At 34.0% G+C, this 20,290-nt stretch overlaps 6 protein-coding genes across 7 annotated transcripts; 4 read left to right on the forward strand and 2 right to left on the reverse strand.

Annotated features, from left to right (window-relative positions):
* Positions 3,036-5,312, forward strand: LOC104713080 (transcription factor MYB34-like). The gene is made up of 3 exons (XM_010430125.1): positions 3,036-3,378; positions 4,263-4,392; positions 4,519-5,312. Exons 1-3 carry the CDS (start codon positions 3,246-3,248, stop codon positions 5,090-5,092), a joined length of 837 nt encoding a protein of 278 aa, XP_010428427.1. The 5' UTR covers positions 3,036-3,245; the 3' UTR covers positions 5,093-5,312.
* On the reverse strand, positions 7,472-9,073 carry LOC104713081 (uncharacterized endoplasmic reticulum membrane protein C16E8.02-like). The gene is made up of 4 exons (XM_010430126.2): positions 8,565-9,073; positions 8,121-8,183; positions 7,933-8,004; positions 7,472-7,832 (listed from the first exon to the last, which is right to left on the reverse strand). Exons 1-4 carry the CDS (start codon positions 8,928-8,930, stop codon positions 7,716-7,718), a joined length of 618 nt encoding a protein of 205 aa, XP_010428428.1. The 5' UTR covers positions 8,931-9,073; the 3' UTR covers positions 7,472-7,715.
* On the forward strand, positions 10,811-12,412 carry LOC104713082. Its single transcript, XM_010430127.2, has one exon. It carries the CDS (start codon positions 10,974-10,976, stop codon positions 12,183-12,185), a length of 1,212 nt encoding a protein of 403 aa, XP_010428429.1. The 5' UTR covers positions 10,811-10,973; the 3' UTR covers positions 12,186-12,412.
* Positions 13,769-16,325, forward strand: LOC104713083 (agamous-like MADS-box protein AGL65). 2 transcript variants are annotated; one of them, XM_010430128.2, is made up of 12 exons: positions 13,769-13,880; positions 14,130-14,315; positions 14,428-14,487; positions 14,574-14,592; positions 14,682-14,749; positions 14,854-14,875; positions 14,959-15,020; positions 15,122-15,218; positions 15,303-15,353; positions 15,430-15,557; positions 15,636-16,008; positions 16,082-16,325. In XM_010430128.2, exons 2-12 carry the CDS (start codon positions 14,131-14,133, stop codon positions 16,091-16,093), a joined length of 1,077 nt encoding a protein of 358 aa, XP_010428430.1. In that variant the 5' UTR covers positions 13,769-13,880; position 14,130; the 3' UTR covers positions 16,094-16,325. The 2 variants fall into 2 exon arrangements, with proteins under 2 accessions (XP_010428430.1, XP_010428431.1); XM_010430129.2 differs by having other exon boundaries at positions 14,854-14,869.
* LOC109126240 lies at positions 16,400-17,182 on the forward strand. The gene is made up of 3 exons (XM_019229458.1): positions 16,400-16,666; positions 16,744-16,805; positions 16,924-17,182. The coding sequence occupies exons 1-3, from the start codon at positions 16,573-16,575 to the stop codon at positions 17,050-17,052; spliced, it is 285 nt and encodes a 94-aa protein (XP_019085003.1). The 5' UTR covers positions 16,400-16,572; the 3' UTR covers positions 17,053-17,182.
* LOC104713085 (GDSL esterase/lipase At1g74460) lies at positions 17,469-19,410 on the reverse strand. The gene is made up of 5 exons (XM_010430130.1): positions 19,008-19,410; positions 18,780-18,910; positions 18,458-18,697; positions 18,100-18,349; positions 17,469-17,909 (listed from the first exon to the last, which is right to left on the reverse strand). Exons 1-5 carry the CDS (start codon positions 19,231-19,233, stop codon positions 17,656-17,658), a joined length of 1,101 nt encoding a protein of 366 aa, XP_010428432.1. The 5' UTR covers positions 19,234-19,410; the 3' UTR covers positions 17,469-17,655.

Raw genomic sequence — 20,290 nt, forward strand, 5'->3', positions numbered from 1 at the left:
AAAAAAAAAAAAAAAAAAAAAAAAAAAAAAATCGACGACAGGGACGCGATTGAGCTAGAATGATTCCATTATCTAAAAACCACTTAAACGTGAAATTTCTTGGCAAATAGAAATGCGCGTTTTCTTGAACGCGGATTCAAGAGCTATATTACACACAGTAGCAGAGAGACTAGAGTGTGATTTTCTGTGTGTGTGACCACTGACCACACCATCCCAAGAGGTCCCCATGAAGTGAAACCGTTGCAGGGCCCATCATGAGATATCAAATATACAATAATTATATTGAAACACCCTATGAATTATATAGATTTAGTTATTACGTTATTACGTAAAATTCTAATATTTAACATGTCTTTTGGAAAACGTATTAATTTTATTACCCTAAAGTCAATGTCATATTATAGATTATAATATAAAAAAACAAAAATAAGTTTTGAAAATATTTCAAGTTCTTTAATTTTTTAAACAATTTAATTAATATTTAATGTTTTCTTCCGACTTTTCCGATGAGTTTGAGAGCTCTTCTTTTAGTTTTAGTTTTCTAACTTGTGTTCTCTGCGTATCGGTTTAAACTTTCGAACTTGTGTTCTTGGGTTCTAACTTCTAAGATACATCCAAAAAAATTTTGTGTGCAAACAATTTGTAAACTATTCCATGATAATTTTAATTTTTACTATAACCATTTCTTTCAAAGTGTGAATTGCAAAAAAAAAAAAAAAAAAAAATTTNTTTTTTAAACAATTTAATTAATATTTAATGTTTTCTTCCGACTTTTCCGATGAGTTTGAGAGCTCTTCTTTTAGTTTTAGTTTTCTAACTTGTGTTCTCTGCGTATCGGTTTAAACTTTCGAACTTGTGTTCTTGGGTTCTAACTTCTAAGATACATCCAAAAAAATTTTGTGTGCAAACAATTTGTAAACTATTCCATGATAATTTTAATTTTTACTATAACCATTTCTTTCAAAGTGTGAATTGAAAAAAAAAAAAAAAAAAAACTTTTGAGAAAGACATGTTCACATTATTTAGTCAAAAAGATACGGCGTATTAGGCGTAATGAAATGATGCTGATATAAATTAAAAAAAAAACCTTTCTGCTTAAATTGTTATACTAATTGTCTCACTGATAATGTTAGTGAGGAAGATGTATAACAAATAACATTTGGAGCCCATCAAATTTGCAGATAACAATTCTGAAAAGATAGATTCTCTATGGGAGGATGTCTCACTGTCCATATATTTTCTTTTATAGAGTCATGAAAATAATAAATCGGAATATCCAAAAACCGTGGATTGGGTGGGTGGGTTAATTATGGGACGAGTTGGGAAAACTGATACGGTACCACACAACCTTAATATGTTTTGTAGCTTTCGTAAAAGAGCAATTCACCACTTTCAGTAACATTATTGGTTTTTTGTCTAAAGGAAAGAGAGGAGGAATCATTTGAAAATCAACATAATAAATCAGAATAAAATCATAGTCATAGATAATATCAACGTGTGTATTGGAAAAATATGAAAACTACGAGACCACGAGCTACGTACGTCAATATATAATATATACCAAAACCAAAGCGAAAAGATATTCACAAATGAAGACTCGACACGAGGACAGTGTTATTTGACAGTGAATGGACCATTTTTCCCTTTTCAAATATTTTTTTTTTCTGCTTTATGCATCAAAACAGGAATCATTTTTCAGGTAAATTCGTAAATGTGAATGTAATAAATTTATTTGTTAGGAAAAAAAAAAAAACAAGATATTAAACTTTAATACTTATATAGTTCCGCGTAACCCCACAAAGAAAGGTTAATATTATGCTGTTTTTCAATCATTTATTATTTGTTACTATTTAAGGTCCTACTTATACTTGCACATAATTGCAGATTTCACACTTACCAAAGTACGTACACTTTCTTCGTTATTCACCAACGTGTATCATATAACGTTCACCTTTTCAACAGTCGTTACCTCCAAATCGTGTGCTTAAGCAATTAAAATACCATACAAAAAGAGAAAGCGAAATGTAATATAAGTTGTTTAGGGCTGTTGTTTCTCAGGACATCAATGTGAACTGGTCTGTCTATTGAGGTGTATATTTCTCATCACAACAAACAAACAAGTAGTAGTATCTAGAATTCTAGATCAACCACAATTGACACATGTGGTGTTTATTATAAAAACTAAACACACACGCTCTTGGGTCATGATAAGGATCATGACGAGAACAGATTTGATCTATACACCGGAGTACTATAAATTTTGGTATGCGGTTTATTAATTATTTGACCAAAGCATTTGTCATACTTAGGTTGTTTGAGCTTCTTGAGGTTGCTATAGATGTCAAACGATTCGTTTAATCTAAAGTATATATATATGGTGCTAAACGTTTTGTGTAAACTAAATTAGACGTGCTGTAAGATGGATTATCCAAGCGTAAGTAACAATTCTAGCTAAGTAAACAATATATATATATATATATATTAGTCTTTGACTCTTTGTGGTCAATCAAAAGCTTCAAATATATATTACTAGCTTATAATTCCTAAAACAGTGAGAAAGTTGTAGGACGAGAAGGACACAAATTAAACCCACAGTATCATTCAAATAAATAAAAGTACTTTATTCAGTAAATACTTGAAGTCGATATAATAATCAAAACAATACTATATAAACAACTATTGCTCTGATGTTCACATAACAGGAAAAATTGTTAATATGTTTATAATTATTGTTCGAATACAGAGATTAAAAAAAAAAGGAATGATCATTAGTATCATGTGATGTGAATACGCTATATATGTGTGACTTAACCTCTTGGAATATGCATATTGCATATTCAGAATAACAACAAAAAACGTACAAATTAAAGAAGAATCAAGAAATGAAAAAGGAAATATCACCATCAAGATGTCCACATACATAAGAATCCAACGGTTGAAATAATTTATCAAGAATAAAAATAAAAATAAAAATATGGAAGGGACTATATATATATACACCCATAATTCCACACTCTTGGAAAAGACCATTCTACTTCTAAATAAGTGAGAGAGAGTGAGAGAGAGCCTCACATAAATAAAAGTCTCCTAATCTGAAGAGTATATAAAAATCATTACTAACAACAATTCACTTATCTTTAGACGACTCATCAAATCTGATTGAGTAAAAGGAAGAAGAAGAAGACTCAAATCGACCGGAGAAGTGATACGTGTGGTTCACGAGAGAGAGAAAACAAACAAAAACAATGGGGAGGACGACGTGGTTAGACGTTGACGGGATGAGGAAAGGAGAGGGGACGGGGGAGGAAGACCGGAAGCTTGTGGCTTACATCAACGAACATGGTCTCGGCGAGTGGGGTTCAATGCCTAAAAGAGCCGGTATGCATCTATACTTACACCATGCTACATATACATTGTGTACGGTCGTCTCTATATATACTATGCTACTTAAATACATTGTGTACGTACGGTCAGTGTTTGTTTCTCTTTGGAAGTTAGGGGCTTTGAAATAGTTAGGATGATCTTTGTAAGATTCCCAGTTTCTGTCGGACTTGGACCGTAGATTTTGTTTTGAGTATGTTTTATCTTTTTGGTTGGTTCTAATTTTCTCGATTTTTATATATATGCACAATAATCTTTTTTTTTTAATGCACAATAATTTATCTTCTGAAGAGATTTATTACAGAAAACCATATATCGTTTTTGTGAACATTTATATTATATACATATGTATTATTTCCGGGGAGTAAATTAAAGAGTACATGAAATCTACAGAAAATAGTTTTTGCAATCATAATCTTATTAATTACGAGCCTTTGATTGTTAAATTTGTGTATGCATTACAAAATAATGTCCTAGATTATTTTTATCCGACTATTATATTTCATAAATTTGTAGAACCTTCTATAGATCAGATTCGACAGAGTGGAAAATGGAAATGATGATATTATATCTAAACGCAATCTGTGAAACGGAAACCCATGAGAGCCAAGTGTTTTCCCTTGTTCCTATTTCTTCTGATTATTTATATATATTATCTTTTACAAGTGTGTAAAATCTCTTAAATTATGATCCTTTTTGAGCCAGTATCAGATAATTTATTTCATTGTGTGCTTACTCCTCTCTTTTTTTTTTTTTTTTTTAATTTTATGGAAAAGAAGGTTCAATTTTTTTGTTTTTGTAACTTCTCTGTTTGCTACCATGTTAGAGTTAATAATATCTGATAAAATTTTTTATTTTAAATGCATTATATAAAAAAATAGGTCTGCAAAGATGTGGAAAGAGTTGTAGGTTAAGATGGCTGAATTATTTGAGGCCAGGGATTAAAAGAGGCAAGTTTACTCCTCAGGAGGAAGAAGAAATCATTAAATACCATGCTCTTCTTGGTAACAGGTAAAATTATTATTGTGATTAAATGCTACCAACCCAATCCCCCTAAATCAATACTAGTAGTAATTAACTTGTGTTAGTATTTTAGTAATATGGTCTTCTTCTTTTTTATTTTTTTTAAATTACAAGATGGGCAGCGATAGCTAAGCAAATGCCGAACAGAACAGACAATGACATAAAGAACCATTGGAACTCATGTCTTAAAAAAAGACTTGCTAAAAGTGGGATCGATCCGATGACCCATCAGCCAAAAAGCCCCACGGTCGATGTCACCTCCTCCTCAACGACGTCGTCTCCTATACCGAGCCCTTGTTCTTCTTCTTTTTCCTCCTCTTCTTCCTCTACTACTGGCTCAGCACGTCTTCTTAACAAGCTCGCTACTGGAATCTCCTCGAGAAGACACGGACTCGAGAGGATGAAGACTGTGATATTGTCTGAACAACCAAGAGAAGCCGAGATTGAAGAAGAAGAGAAGATGGTGATACGCATGGGAGAGGATGAAATGATTGCTTGTTTCATGGAGACTGATGAAAAGCTGAATATGCGTGAACTGCCTTGTGATCATGTCTCTGCTGCTCTTACTACGACGTCGTCGCCTTGCTTCATGGCTTTTGATGACTACTCATCAACAATTGATCAATACACTCTGTACGAGTCTGATTTCTACGATGAGACTCAACAGCTTGACCTGTTCCTCCTTTGAATCACATATTTTGTCTGATTAATACCTTTCTTCAGTGTGACGAGAGAGAGACAGAGACAGTGGAGATGTCTGAAAAAAAGCAACTGCCTTTAGTACTTTAAATGACATGCATAGTCAATGTTTTTTTAAAGCTTTAATTTTGACTGTTGTAACTTACTTTGATCTGAGATTCCTGTTCTCTCGAACACATGCCTATGAGCCTATTTTAACTTTTTTTCCACCTATGAGCCTAAATATGTGAGGGTTTCATGCCATTTTGGTGAAACAAAGCCTATCGAATACTATGTTCCTATAGGCTTTGTCGTACGTAATGGTAATGATTCTGGCATGTTTCCTTTAGTTTCTTAAAATCATTTTGTGTTTTATAAAAAGTTTCAGATATCAAACCAATCTAAGTAGAACATAAAAAAACCAGACATCTATAGAAGAAACCTTTTAAATAACTAAGTAATGAGAGAATGTTATTTAGCCATTCACACCTTTTGCTTTCGTTTTCGTTCAGTAAATTATTATACTAATAAATTAGTTTGTAATATTCTTCAGGCAACTTGGATTCTTATATACTATACCGGATTTGAATCCATAATGCATATGGATATGCACAAATAATTAAAGTTCTAATACTACAATTTTGTTTTGTTAAGTTTAAATCCGTATGCGAGAACATGACAATGGTGATATAACAATGTTCTAATTAGTATCAACAATGTCAACTAAGCTTTGTTACTTACTTTATTAAAGGACGGATCCAATATAGATTCCCAAATGATAATCCAGATATCAAGATTTGTTTGTCACATGAGCAATCATAACAAAAGTGTTTTACTCCGTTGACAGCTATGCACAAAATCAAATTATACGTGGTTTACACATGGGACACGCGCGTGTTTCAGTTATTGATCGTAAAATAGGGTGTATTCAACTTGACATTTTAAATGATTTGTATGAAATTTACAAATTCTATGTTATTCAATCATGGATTTTAAAAAGTCTATTAAAATTCACTGTTATTGAACTGATGATTTAAAAATCTACTTTAAAATCCATTAAAATCCTTTGTTATTGAATTGATGATTTAAAAATCTACTTTAAAATCCACTGTTATTCAAAACAGTTTTGTAGATTAGGATTTTAATAATTTTTAGGATTCTGGAGGATTTGTTTAGTTCAAAATACAGAAATCCAAATTTCATGGTTTTAGGTGGGATTTGAAATTTTTTTACAGAAAATCATATGAACTTCCTTAAAATCTATCAAAATTCTAAATTTCTTAAATCCCATCAAATTCTCCCAAATCACGGTTTGAATACACCTCATAATGTTTCTTCTGGTTCCTATTTGTGGCAATTTTTTTGCACGGTTTGTTGTGCCAATTAGAATTAGATTTAATAACAATAATTTCAAGTACAAACAGTTTTTGTCACGCGCTCATTTACGGAATACTCCCTCTGTATCATAATACTTGATGTTCTAGAATTTTTACATGAATTAAGAAAAATATTTAATGTTTAGCAATAAATGTATTCTTCATTTATAATAACATATTTTTATAATTATTAACTAATAGTATTTCATCAAATTTTTAAATTCTCATTTAATGATTTTTGAAATTTGTAATTTCTTAGTATTAATTGATAAAAGTATACAGAAAATCATCCTTTGTGATACAAGAAAAAATTCTAGAACATCAAGTATTCTGATACAGAGGGAGTATTTCCTAAGGCATGTGCAAAATTTATTGTCGCTGGTCCATTCTTAGTTTGGACTTTTTTCATTATAAGGATTACAGTTTTTCGTACGATCGTTTTTTACACATATAAAAGATATGACTTATTATATAATCAATTAATCATAATACAGTTTCAGGAAATTAAGTTAAAAAAACAATGACATTGGTTCTATTTTTATATAGACATCCAAATATATATATAAATATATATATATATATATATATATATATCTGTTATTAAGTTGAATTTTATTATTATTTTTCCTAACAAGATTCTTGGTTTCGTGGGGTCAAAATGGATGACATTGTAATAATTGATTCTCATCATCCTTTTCAGTGATAATGGGGTCCTAATTTTTTATTCCCTCGATTCATTTCAGACCCAAACATGCATCAAATGTTTGTTAACTTGTTTACTTTGTGAGTTTGTGACAAACAGACGGAAAAGGTTAAAACTTTTTCAGTTTTTTTTTTCTTTCTTTTAATTATTATTCAGGTGTTCACTTTAACTACTTTAACTTTTGTTGTTGTTTCTGTGTGTGGTTCAGTTCAAAAGAGTTGAGTGAAAGTCATACAAAAATCAAAATCGAAACCTTTTGTTTTGTTTTTTTTTTTCTATTCGTACCATTCTGACAGACAAGTCTCTCGATTCTTGTGTTATCTATATCTGTTATTCCTATCCCATCTGTTTCTTATCTCGAATGACACTATTTCAATCTACTCTGTACATGGAAGATTCTTTATCTATGCAATGACTTTTGCATTAGTTAATGGGCTGGGCCTGAGGCTCATATAACAAAAAGTTAATTGGTCCATGGAGCTTTTTATGTTTGTGTGCTTGAGATTTCATATGATCATGAAGAGAAGGCAACAGTTTTCGAATCAGAATGACAATTAAGTGATCTTCTTCTGCTTCTTCTCTCTCCATTCTTTGATTTCACTCTTGATCTTGGAGTCGACGCGTGCTTTAAACCCAGAGTATGGCTCGTACCCAAAAACAGACTGCAACACCTGTTTTTTTTTTTTTTTTTTTTCATTCAAATCCATTGTGATTAATCACTTCCGTGAAAGGAAAGAACATAACAAAAAGAAGAAGAAAAGACATTAACACCTCGAGCAACACGAAGAAAGGACCCATTAGAAAAGCTTGGACTAGGTTGTCTAAAAGTGCAGGAGCTCGTTTCTTGGAGTAGAATTAAGTTCTGTTTAGTTAGTTAAGTTTCTTCTGCAAAGGAGAATCATAACAAATGCTTTTTTTTTTTTCTTTCTTCTAAACAAATAAAGTAAGTTTATTATTACCTCAAACAAGCCGTGACCAAGGAACTGACCAATCCAACATAAAAGCTGAGAAGCTATCCCAACCTGAGAAAGCAAGTCAGATTACGAAAGATATAACCCGTATAATACAAAAAAAAAAGAAGCAAAAAAACGCAACTTTGTTTTTTGAACACAAGTGATGATGCAGACATGTTGAATTTAGAGGTTTTCTAATCATGAGAATCTTGAAAGGACCACCACATTATATATCCAGACAGATGATCATTAATGTTTTGGAAGCGAGACACTGACGTTACATCATCATCATATACATGAACGAACACCAAACAGAGAAAACAAGAACTCGACAGAAACATCACAATCATAAATCAATATGAGCAAAAGTGCTGACAAGAGTAAAAACAAACAAAGATGCGTTACAAAGGTGAAACCTTTTCTGATAACTGAAGAAAAAAAAGAGCTAACCTTTAAGGTTAAGGAATGTCCAAGTCGAGCTGCAAGGAAGCTGGATCCAATCCAACAAGAGAAACATAACAGAGCTGCTAAAACACCAGATTTCTTATCCAGACAGATGTAAAAAACAGAGTAAATCACAGTGAGAGTAAACCCAATGTCCAAGCGCAAGACACCGTCAAAGGTCAACGATTTGAGGAACCCTAATTGGGAGTGATCTAGAGCCGGTGGCGTTGAGGAGTAGAGGAAAAGGAGAGTGGCGAAGACGTTTGGCCATACGAACAGAGTGTGGATTATGATGTTGATTGGATTGCTGTGATAAGCTCCGTAGAAGGCGAAATGCTTCTCAAGATCGAGCAATCCGATTCGTTTTCTCATGATTTTTTAGTGTTCTTTGATGATATTATTCTCTCTCAAAACTTGCGTGTGAGACTTTCTTGGAGGATCGGAAGAAGACGAAAGGAGAAGACTTTTCCGATTACTGGCGTTTACTTTAGCAGTTGCGTCACATCAGAATACGCTAAAATGCGCCTATACAATTACTAACTAACTTACGCTTTATGGAGGTGATCGTTGAGCTGACCATGTGAAATAAGCAGCACTGCGGTTGATATTTTCACGTGGTAAATAGTAAAACCAATAAGATATGTATGCATTTCATCACGTGGTAAGTAAAACTCTTTCAAAACACAAAATTATCAATTATCATGCATGTTACCATTCTACCTTTAGAGATTAGTAATGAAAAAAAAAAGCAACAACTATGAACAAATAAATGACGAAGGTTGGTACGAGTGCCGTCATATCCAGATCCCATCAACCAATATATTCATTACGAAACCAATAGATTTGATGTGTTAAAATAAACGAGTGATGATGGATGCAGCTATCTACTTCATATATTGTGATTTGTGACCATTGCCTTCTAAACCCTGGACCACGCCCTTTAATCTCGATCTAAGATTAGTCTTTTAATTTATTTCATCTAAAACCAATCTTTTTGTGACCAAAATATACGATTTACCCACCCATCTATCAGGTTGGAATGTGATATTTTAAAAGTTTGGATACGTTTTCATTCGTAGTGTGTTTGGTGGTCACGACTTACAAATAGACATTATTAATACATGCATGTATATGTAGTTATATAGTTACAAAATTAAGATGCATGCTTTCTTAGTTCCATCGTTCTATGTCTCTTGAAACTTGTAATTCACACGTGCTATACTTTTTTTTATATATAATCATTATTCACTCTTTTTTTGTACTATATAAAAAAGATTCATAGTAGTAGTATGACTTAATAATTCAAATTAGGTACGATTTCCAGATATTGGGGATTTACAGAATAGACAGAGGAATATCCTATACGTATTACATAATTTGCTTATTTTTAAAATGATATTAGTATTTTAGAGTCTAACTAGTGTAGTGTGCATCTTACGTCTTGTATTAATTAATTAAAGATATAAAATGCAAATGCTATCGTTCAAAAAACTTAAAAGATCGGTTCAAACATGATTCTCAACTTTTGAAACACATCATATTAAATTATTAATGTATCCATTTGTAATTTAGTAATAGTCTACTATTCTACTAACAACAAATAAGCTTTTTATATAGTTATAAAATATACAAATTATCAACCAAGAAATAGTAGTGCTCAAAATTAAAATTGACTTGCTCCTTGATTTTTGTTTTTCGTCTTTAGCGAATAAGATAAAAACAAGTCAGCAAATTGTCCTTGGGCTTAAGGTTTCTAGAAAGAGGAATAATAAAACGGGACCAAGTCTCTATGACGCGCCAACTAAGACTAAGCTGTTACATTGACGCCTTCTCCGTCACACTTCCCCAACTCACGTCTCGCCACGTGGCCTCCGTTTCTTCACGTGCTGTCATGTCCCTCGTCTCTCACACTCACAGCCATATGTTTATGTCTTCCCACTTCTTCATCCAACGGCTGAGATTTTTTCTTTATAATAGTAATGTTCCTACACTTGGGTTTATATACGCTTGACGTGTTAGCTGCGTGTTTCGGACGAGTAAATTTTATATAATTAGAACCAAATTTATAAATAAACAAAATAGACAAAAAAGATCTTTATCGTTGTTGGAATGTTATCTAACTTTTTAAAAATAAATCCCATTTTTCCATATTTATCGAAAATTAAAAAAAGAAAAAAAAAGACGCGGTCAAAAAATTGTCTCTCGATATATAAAAAGCCAAGAGATCTTTATTATGGTTTTTATTAATTTTTATCATCACTCTCTCTCTCTCTCTCTCTGTCCTAAAATCCCACAAAAAAAAGGAACGATTTTTATTTTTTTTTAGGGGAATGAGAATTTTCTCTCTGTTTTGATTTATCATCAATCTCACATTTTTTCATCAATCATCATCTGGGTTTTGTTTTTTTTTTGAGGATGCCAGCGACGGAATACCAAAGATCATTCGGGAGGTCATTACTGAATCTACGGCGTGACTCAGCTGTGAACTCTGTTGACTCGGCCCGCGGCGAGTTGACTGAGATGGAGGCGGAGTTGGATTCTTTCCAGAGAAAAGTCGCTGAGAGGTTTATCAATCTCAATGCCTCTGGTTCTGAAGATCTCTTGTCTCTCGAATGGGTCGGGAAGCTTCTTGATTCGTTTCTCTCTTGTCAAGAAGAGTTTCGTGTCATCCTCATCAACCACCGTTCGATGATTACTAAACCACCGATGGATCGATTGGTTTCTGATTACTTCGAGAGAAGCGTGAAAGCTCTCGATGTCTGTAACGCGATCCGTGACGGTGTTGAACAGATCCGTCAATGGCAGAAGCTGATCGAGATCGTAATCTGTGCTTTTAACAACAACACCGGTGGTGGAGGTGGAAGTGGAGGAAGCAGTAGCCAGAGACCTCTCGGTGAAGGTCAGTTTCGTCGTGCGAGGAAGACTTTGATTGAGTTAGCTATCGGTATGCTTGATGAGAAAGATTCGTCTTCGAGCTCTGTTTCGTCTCAGCATCGTAACCGTTCGTTTGGGAGGAACAAGGAACAACATCTTCACCACAAAACCATCGGGCATTTCAGATCGCTTTCTTGGAGCGTTTCGAGATCATGGTCAGCTTCAAAGCAGTTACAAGCTATTGGGAACAATCTCGCTACTCCTCGAGCTAGTGACGTTACTGCAACTAATGGTCTCGTTGTTCCTGTTTATACAATGACTTCGATTTTGTTGTTTGTGATGTGGGCGCTTGTGGCAGCGATTCCTTGTCAAGACAGAGGCTTGCAAGTGCATTTCAATGTTCCTAGGAACTACCCGTGGGGAGGGTCTTTGATGTCGTTGCACGATAGGATCATTGAGGAATCGAAGAAGAGAGAGAGGAAGAACACTTGTGGGTTGTTGAAAGAGATACATCAGTTTGAGAGGAGCTCAAGGTTGATGAATGATTTGGTTGATTCTGTTGTTCAGTTTCCTTTGTCTGATGAGAAAGAGATGGAAGTGAGAGAGAGGGTTGAGGAATTGGGGAAGCTTCAACAAGCTTTGAAGAATGGTTTGGATCCGTTTGAAAAGAAAGTGAGGGAAGTGTTTCATAGGATTGTAAGGAGCAGAACAGAAGGTCTTGATTCTGTCGGAAAGCATCACGGTTCAGAATGATGTTTTAGTGAAAGGGGTTTTTGTACAAGTATAAAATCTGGACAAATTCAAACTATGTTTGTTTATCAATTGTGGAATTGATTGTCTGAATGTTTCATAGAGAAAAACTTCATTTTTACAATCTTTTGCTATGTAAAATTTTCTTGCCAAAGATTGTTAATTTTATGTATTTGGTTCCATTCCAAAAAGGAACGGAAATTATAATCCAATTAAAAGTTCGCTTTTTATTGCATATTTGGTTAATATGTTGCCTCTTTTGATTATAAACTGAAGAACAGATAGAATAGTAGCAATTCTTCGAACATTTATTATAGAAAAAAAGATAGTGAGCTACACCCAACATCATGATCATTTTATTTTGGTAAACTATTTATCAGAATCCGGCGTTGACTAAATATATTCGATGGTGGTGTAGTTGACAATACATTTTTAAAGTTGAGATGTTTGGTCATGTATTGAGCTATACACGAAGTGTAGCTGAGCATCCTTTTTCCTTTATTATACATGTAGAAACACAGTCAGAAAGTATCAGATACAAACTATACATGCTTTTATATTCTGAAAAAGGTCAATAATTTATAAATCTTCGTAATGGGAAGCTTCAACTCCTCAGCTGGATACGTCCTCCTGCAGAAAAAAAGAAAAAGAAACCAAGAACAAAGCTACAAAATGTGAAACAGAATACAGATGAGGTGGCCTTCATATACAGTTAAGCAAGATGATTACATTGGGAAAAGTTTTGGAGCCCAATACAAACATTAGGCTACAACAAAACAACCATTCATATCTCCGTTCTTAGATGCAATCATCAGGCTTTCTCTAAATGTAGGTAAACAAAAACAATAAAAAACCTTGAAAATAATGCCTCAGAGGTAGTGACAACTGTGATGTAATTCATCACTGAAAAATCTGATGAAAACACATATATACATCACCGGCATAACCAAAACATTCAAAAACACTTTTTAAAAAATAGGTTAGGTTTAGGCAAATGCATCAGAGAGATTCCCATCTAGACTTACTCATCATTCTATTTCTCCAAAAGGAGAATCTGATGTCCCTGTCTTTTTATCATCATCTGCACTCACACTTAACCTCTAAAACAAAACAAACAAGAACAACACCTACATAAACTAATGTAAACCTAAAGTAAACACAAACGAATTCAACTCATTACTAGAGAGAACAAAAAAAAAAAGATCGAAATAGCCTCAGAGTTGGTTTGTTTTCCTAGAGACATAGCTCTCAAAGTATATTTAACACCATCACAGGCAACATCAATCAAGGCATCAGACCAAACAGCAACAATAAAACAGAAACAACATCAACACAAAAAAAAAAAAATTGAATCTTTTAAAACGCCCTCGAATGATAAAGAGAATAAACAGAGATACAAGACTAGGGTTTCAAGAGATGTGGCTCTAATATGTCTCCAAGGAATCACAATGGCTTTAAATAGATAAGCAGAGGCGGCGAAAATTAGGGTAAAAAAGAAGGAACTCAAAAGATATTGACTGGGCTTGTGTCAAAATATGAATTGGCCCATAATACAAACTAATGGCCGAATAAAATTGTAAAAGTAAAAGACAGCCTCATTGATTACACACAGTCTTCCTTATCTTCCCTCTACGCAGAGCAGAGAGAGCACACTGTTCCGTTGGTCGACGTCTTAAAGTTTTCCCTGCGAAATCGAAGGTTGTTCCAATGGTTATAGTCTGCTTGTTCATGTTCTTTTAAATTCGTTTGTTGTTTCCAAGAGAACAAATCCTTAATCCTCTGTTTCTATTTGTTTTAAAGACTTTATCTTTCCTATATATATTAATGCTCTCTTTGATCTCGTCTTAAAGGATAGATTTTTCTTTTGATGGGTTAAGCCAATTTCGGATTTAGGGAGTCTTGTCTTATGTGAAACTGTGTTAGATGTGATGAAGTTTGGATTTGCAGAATGGGAAGGGTTAAGCTGATGATAAAGCGGTTAGAGAGCAGTAGCAACAGGCAAAACACATACTCGAAGAGACGAAGTGGGATTTTGAAGAAAGCCAGAGAGTTGTCTGTATTGTGTGATATTGATATTGTTCTTCTTATGTTTTCTCCTACCGGAAGGCCTACCGCGTTACATGGACATCATAGGTATATAATTGGATACTCAAGTGGATCATGTATGTCATTGTTCTTTGATCTTGCCTGAGGGAAATTCACCTGAATCTTGACAAGTTCATTCATTTGTTTCTTGTTTATGCAGATGTATTGGAGATGTTATTTCCAAGTTTGCGCAGTTGACTCCTCAAGAAAGGTCAAAACGGTATATGCAACTCTCAAGCACATTTAGACTTTGATCTTGATGTAGTTGTGTTGTAAAACTGATAGCTTTTCTTTTGATCATAACAGAAAACTGGAGAGCCTTGAGGTACAGACTTCATTGGATCTCACTTCCTTTTTCATATTGGTTATTGATTTGGGAAACATATTGAGCTGAAACATCGACCTATTGTATAGTCCCTCAAGAAGACTTTTATGAAACTGGATCATGATGGTAATATAAATGAGGTCTTCTTAGGTGCAAGGTACTTTATTGATAAGTTCTATGTAATCGTAAGTTCGGTTAATTATTTGTCACTATTATCCCTTTGTAAAACACTTGAACTGTGGTCCTTGGTTTATCCTGCAGGAATCAAACTATTGAGGTAAAGGTGATGGATCAACGAATGTTTCTCCTGAATATGCTCGTGACTTTTGACTGCTAAAAGACTGTATTTGAACATTTCATGAACAGGTTCTGACTAACCAAGTAGCGTTTTTTCAAGCTCAGGTTATGGAGTGTCACAAGAGACTGAGGTGGAACTTTGGAGCTTTACTGTTTTAAATACCGTTTTTAATACTGTTTTAAGATTGTGATAGATTCATATTGAATCTTCTTCTGTCGTGTGTGTTTTCAGCCGTTGGACAGATATTGTTAGAACTGAAAACATCGAGCATCTGGAGCATTTAGGGGTATCATTAGGAAATTCTATTGAAAGAGTTCAGATTCACAAGGTATGTAATGGTAGTATATGACTTGATGACAAACATATATGAAAATGTTAAGAGTTAGTAATGGAAGCAGCTTTTGCCTTGCAGGAACATTTCAGAAAGAATCAACTGTTATTAGTAGAATGTACAACAACACAGGTTAGTGTAAGTTATGACACTTGTCCCCCTCTCTTCTCTCTCACATTCCTGAACCAGACCAAACCTTCTAATGCAGTTTCATAGTGGGATATCATCACCTTTGGTAGTAAATGGCATTCAAGAAAATCATTTAATCTCATGGCTTCCTGATTACAGTTACCAACAAATGATCATACCTGCTGACTCAAGTTTTCTTCCTCATTGGTGAGTCAACTGTTAATTCACTTAAGGTATGCTTTGGAGCTGTATGTTCTACTCATTTCAAATATTTATGATCTACAGTGAGATGGAACATACTGCAACTGCATCACTTCCGGTTTACTCAAGCTTCTGCGAGTCTAGAATTCAAGAAGATCAGAATTGCAACCTTGAACAACAATTTGACCGCTTAAGAGAAGAAGGCAATGTGTTAAACGAACTAAACGGAAACAGCTGCTCGAGTCTGCAACTCGGCAAAGAGTATTCATATCTTACACAATTTGGTATGCAAGAAGAGAAGAAGTTACAATCAGGTTTTGAGTTTAACTTCCAACAAGATCTCTCTATGTATCCTGTTAGCAACAGCTTCCAATCCCCTGATCAACCAGTGTTTGCTGCTACTGATCATCATCAAACTTGTAGTAACCCAGTGTTTGACCACTCTGATAACAATCAGGTTAGTGCACAGTTAAATTGCTTTAGACACAGTCAAATTCCAGAAACTAATCTTATGTTTCTTTATTTTGCAGCAATCAGATTGACTCGGAAGAGGTCATGAGTAATAATATCTCTGTCTTGTGATCAAAGATTAGTTTTGAGTTACTGTAGCAATGTACATACAAGTCTTTGTGTGTATATGTATACTATAGCGTACATGTCTGCGTATGTGTGTACACGTACATGATATTCAGCAGATTTGTGTATATCTATGTGTGTGTCTCAGTGTATTAAATAATACAACACTAGTACTTAAAAAAAAGAAGTGTTTTAATTTGATGAGCATCTTGTGATGTCTCCAACTCAAAAGGTTTAATTCCACAATCAACGGTAGAGATGTAAAGAAAATGAGAAAATTTGCACAATCTTCTTTTCTTTAATATCGATATCTTCTTCCACGATAATGCTATAGATCCAGAAGAAGAGCACACAGGGTTTTCTCTGGTATAAATTCGACAAAGCTGTACTTTAAGAACAGAGCAAGAAACCGAACATATCTTGTGTCTTTTAAGGGAAGGTGTAGATGGCAAGAAGACAAGTGTTTCGTTTTCAAATGTTGTTGGTTTTAGCTCTTCTTTACCTCATGATCTCATGGAAGCCTGTTCTGATCACTGCAAGTGTGTATATCTCTCTCTTTCTATTTGCTCAAGTCCTCAAGTTTTTTGTTCTTGTTTTAATTTCTTGGTTAATGTAGGAACTGAGAAGTTAACAGACCTTGAAACCAAAGGACATGAGTTTAATCAGATTAGCCAACTGGTAAGAATTCTACTCCACACACACTGACGCACAAACAATGTGAGCAAAGATCAAGTCTGTTTTTTATTTTGATTCTTGTTCTTGATAATTCTTGTCTGGATGTTTCATGTTTTTATAGAGACGCACTGAAACTGATCCTAAGAGAAGAACAAGGACAAGGAGGATGATGATGGACGTTGAAGAGATTAACGATTATCCAGGATCAGGTGCTAACAACCGCCACACTCCTCACTGTTCTGAATGCTAATTCCAAATTTCTTGTTAATTCTAGCTTCTAAATATATTGTAATAATCTTTTTATATGATATGTATCAAGTTTTAAGACAATGGAATCTTAATCTAAAAGGCTATGTGAAGATATCAAATATTTGATAACACTCAAACTTTATTAAACATTTAAACCCATGTGTAAAAAGGTTAAGACTCAAATTTTTTGACATTTTAAAATAAAAAGTCCCACCATTAACTTAGCTCAGGTTAGGTCATCCACTGATACACAAAAAGGTTTTGCTCTGCTTTTCCCCTTGCACTGTTTTAAATATGCCATTTTTGTTAACATTTTTATTATCTTTTACGTAATCTTTTTCCACATGATTATTTAATCGTTGTTTTCGTTTTATTTGGTGGAGAGACACTGAAGACAGTGGAGGACACACAACCACCTCCTCAAACATGATAATATCTTTACTATTATAAGACAAATTCTGGAAATTAACGGATACAACAGAATGAATAACAATATACATATAATAAAACATTATTGTTTCACATGATTAAAATGGAATATAGGAAAACGAAGCTCTCCACAACATGATCAAACAATATACATATAACTTGGACATCAATTGGATCAGTTAGTGTCGGAAGAAGGAGCAATATCTGGCGCTGGAGAAGGAGCCTGGGAGGTACCGTCATCGGCACGCATGAAGTCAAACCTTTTGATGAGTATATTAGCAACGAGCTCGTTGGCCTTATCGGTGGGATGATACTCGTCCCAAAACACATACTTACTTCTGTCTTTACACAATGTTGACGCCGGGATACATGTCAGCGCCGGCCTGATTTTGTAGAACGAGCAACACGGCGAATCCGAGTTATCAAACCCTATAATATTTTGCACACAAACATATTAATAAGTTAATCCGATGAGTTCTTTTTTTTTTTTGTATTTTTATAACCAGAAAATATTTATGTAAATTTGTGTGTAGAAAATGATTCTTTTGATAGAATTTTGTTTTTAAATGAAAAACGTAAATGAATGTTTCTTTTGACTTAATCAAAGTTTGTATGTTACCGTATTTTTGAGGGTTAGTGATGACGTCGTTGACGAGGTCATAAGCTTCACCAAACTTGTAGCTTGAGTTAGGAAGCTTGGACTCGAGATCTAGGAGCATTGTGGAGGCAGCTTTGTTGAATCTCTTAGCAAGGTTACTCGCTTTGTTTTGACAGTTGCCATCGAGGCTTAGAGCTCTTTGGAGTGGGATACAACCCATTGGTCCTAGCCCAAACACCATTAACTTCCTCGCTCCTAAACTATGCAAGACCTATAACATTACATATATATCACAAATATATATATGTATCAGTCGATTCATATCTGAAAGATAACAAAAATTGAAGTGAAAGTGTTGAATTTGTTTAGAGTAATTAACCTTGAGTTGAGATTCAAGTGTTTCCATTAAGTAGTCTACGAAGGTTACATCATTGTACTTCCAAGAGTCGCTATAGACAGGCATCAAATAGTTGTTAATGAAGTCATTGCTGCCTAGAGCGACGACGTATCGAGCATCTTGGAAGAACTTGTCTGCCTCTTTTTTTCCTATCTTTGCCACAACTATATCTTGAGTCCCTTGGAATAATTCTATTTGCTTCCACAGGGAAAGTCTTTGGATCTTCACAAATAAAAAAACATCGTTTATATGTTGAATCTTATTAATATATTTTGAAAATTAAAACATTATTCACGAGACTTACGAAATAACCACCAGTTTCATTCAAGATTCCACCACCTCCTGAAGCATAGTTCACTCCATTTTCAAGTATTACATCTTCATTCATTGATGGATCCAAGAAGGCTACTGGTCTTGGCAACCCAATTTTATCACCTAAAACCAAAAAAAAATTATAAGATTGTACTAAAATGTAATTCACATGCTATACCATGATTATTGATTAATTTATAAGTTCATATACATGACTTACCTATAATGTCTGAAACAGTGCGGCCATTGGTGAACCTTCCATTAGGCAAACCATTGCCAAAATCAATCCCGTAATAGGGCAGATTCGCTGTCGCTAAACTTCTTGGTAGATTCTTATTGTTGCCTACATCAGACAATGAATCTCCGAATATAAACTGGACTATCTTGCAATCGTAGCCGTTGATTCCAAGAACGATGAACAACACGAATATTGCGCAGAACTTCATGTCCCCTATTCAAAATGTTTAATTTGTTGATTGAAAAAGATTTGTTAATTTGGTGGGTTTTTAAAGGGTTTTTGGAGGTGAAAAAATAGGACAAATTAGTAAGAAAGGTGGAGGAGTAATGTGAGACTAAAGAGGTGAAGGTAGATTTTGAGTTGATGAACCAACTGATTTTGTTTTTCTTTCTTCTTTAATAATTATTTTTGTTTTTATGTTTTGATTCAAACCTACTTCAACTACTCTTTCCTCGTGTTGGTGTCGTAAGTTGTAACCGTTTCTTGTCCGTAAACTTGAAATCTTGTTATTTTAGGGAATTATAAAATCTTGCAGTAAATAATATTAAGTTTGGGGGGTTATGAACTCATTTATCGAGTAAGACTAGAAATCAATTTAACCTTAATGCGGAATATTTCCTTGTAGTGTTAACCAAACTAAAACCTCTATAAGACTCTTTACGATTTTCCACATGCATGTATTCTTCACTTGCTTTTTCGTGACTCTAGCTAACGTTTACTAAAATATCAACAGCATCATTTGTTAATGAAAACACTATTCATGCCAAAGAAAGGAAAATGTTTGTCTAATATTTCTTTTTCTTTTTTTTTTTCTCATGGGCTAAGATTGGAATTTTTAATCATGGGCCAATTTCAAGCCCAATGGACTACTTGTGTGTTGGGCGGCTGGATAAAATTAAGGTGATTGAATGGGTGGGGGTATTCTGGTAATATAACCAAAAGGTGACCGTTCGAGAGTCGAGACCGTTGGACAATGAAGAGTGTATACAGTACAAGGCTATTTCTGACTGAAACAGAGTATGTACTTGTATAAAACAGAGAGGGGGGTTGGGAGGGGGGGGGGACCTTTTTAATACTTTGATCAACAAGTGTTTTGAAAATCCAGACTAACCCGGCCGGTTAAGATTGTAAACCCGCAATTTGGACATTAATTTGGTCTGATTGTACCTTTTAAAAGCCACTGTTTTTAAACCCGGACATACAAATTAATTTTGATTCAAAATCCTTTGGTCATAATAAGAAAAAAAAAAAAAAAAAAAAAAAAA

This window comes from Camelina sativa, chromosome 9 (genome assembly GCF_000633955.1).
Source record: "Camelina sativa cultivar DH55 chromosome 9, Cs, whole genome shotgun sequence".
NCBI classification, from domain to species: Eukaryota; Viridiplantae; Streptophyta; class Magnoliopsida; order Brassicales; family Brassicaceae; genus Camelina; species Camelina sativa.

What these genes read in the sequence shown, in the direction of transcription:
- LOC109126240 (XM_019229458.1), top strand. Translation starts at nt 16,573, where the DNA reads ATGGCAAGAAGACAAGTGTTTCGTTTTCAAATGTTGTTGGTTTTAGCT. An exon ending in GCCTGTTCTGATCACTGCAA is followed by an intron (nt 16,667 to 16,743) that starts GTGTGTATATCT and finishes TGGTTAATGTAG; the next exon opens with GAACTGAGAAGTTAACAGAC. An exon ending in TTAATCAGATTAGCCAACTG is followed by an intron (nt 16,806 to 16,923) that starts GTAAGAATTCTA and finishes ATGTTTTTATAG; the next exon opens with AGACGCACTGAAACTGATCC.
- LOC104713081 (XM_010430126.2), bottom strand. Translation starts at nt 8,930, where the DNA reads ATGAGAAAACGAATCGGATTGCTCGATCTTGAGAAGCATTTCGCCTTC. An exon ending in GACATTCCTTAACCTTAAAG is followed by an intron (nt 8,184 to 8,564) that starts GTTAGCTCTTTT and finishes TTGCTTTCTCAG; the next exon opens with GTTGGGATAGCTTCTCAGCT. An exon ending in CTTTCTTCGTGTTGCTCGAG is followed by an intron (nt 7,833 to 7,932) that starts GTGTTAATGTCT and finishes AAAAAAAAACAG; the next exon opens with GTGTTGCAGTCTGTTTTTGG.
- LOC104713082 (XM_010430127.2), top strand. Translation starts at nt 10,974, where the DNA reads ATGCCAGCGACGGAATACCAAAGATCATTCGGGAGGTCATTACTGAAT.
- LOC104713080 (XM_010430125.1), top strand. Translation starts at nt 3,246, where the DNA reads ATGGGGAGGACGACGTGGTTAGACGTTGACGGGATGAGGAAAGGAGAG. An exon ending in TTCAATGCCTAAAAGAGCCG is followed by an intron (nt 3,379 to 4,262) that starts GTATGCATCTAT and finishes ATAAAAAAATAG; the next exon opens with GTCTGCAAAGATGTGGAAAG. An exon ending in CATGCTCTTCTTGGTAACAG is followed by an intron (nt 4,393 to 4,518) that starts GTAAAATTATTA and finishes TTAAATTACAAG; the next exon opens with ATGGGCAGCGATAGCTAAGC.
- LOC104713085 (XM_010430130.1), bottom strand. Translation starts at nt 19,233, where the DNA reads ATGAAGTTCTGCGCAATATTCGTGTTGTTCATCGTTCTTGGAATCAAC. An exon ending in CACTGTTTCAGACATTATAG is followed by an intron (nt 18,911 to 19,007) that starts GTAAGTCATGTA and finishes TTTTGGTTTTAG; the next exon opens with GTGATAAAATTGGGTTGCCA. An exon ending in ATGAAACTGGTGGTTATTTC is followed by an intron (nt 18,698 to 18,779) that starts GTAAGTCTCGTG and finishes TTATTTGTGAAG; the next exon opens with ATCCAAAGACTTTCCCTGTG.
- LOC104713083 (XM_010430128.2), top strand. Translation starts at nt 14,131, where the DNA reads ATGGGAAGGGTTAAGCTGATGATAAAGCGGTTAGAGAGCAGTAGCAAC. An exon ending in GAGTGTCACAAGAGACTGAG is followed by an intron (nt 15,021 to 15,121) that starts GTGGAACTTTGG and finishes GTGTGTTTTCAG; the next exon opens with CCGTTGGACAGATATTGTTA. An exon ending in AAAGAGTTCAGATTCACAAG is followed by an intron (nt 15,219 to 15,302) that starts GTATGTAATGGT and finishes TTTGCCTTGCAG; the next exon opens with GAACATTTCAGAAAGAATCA.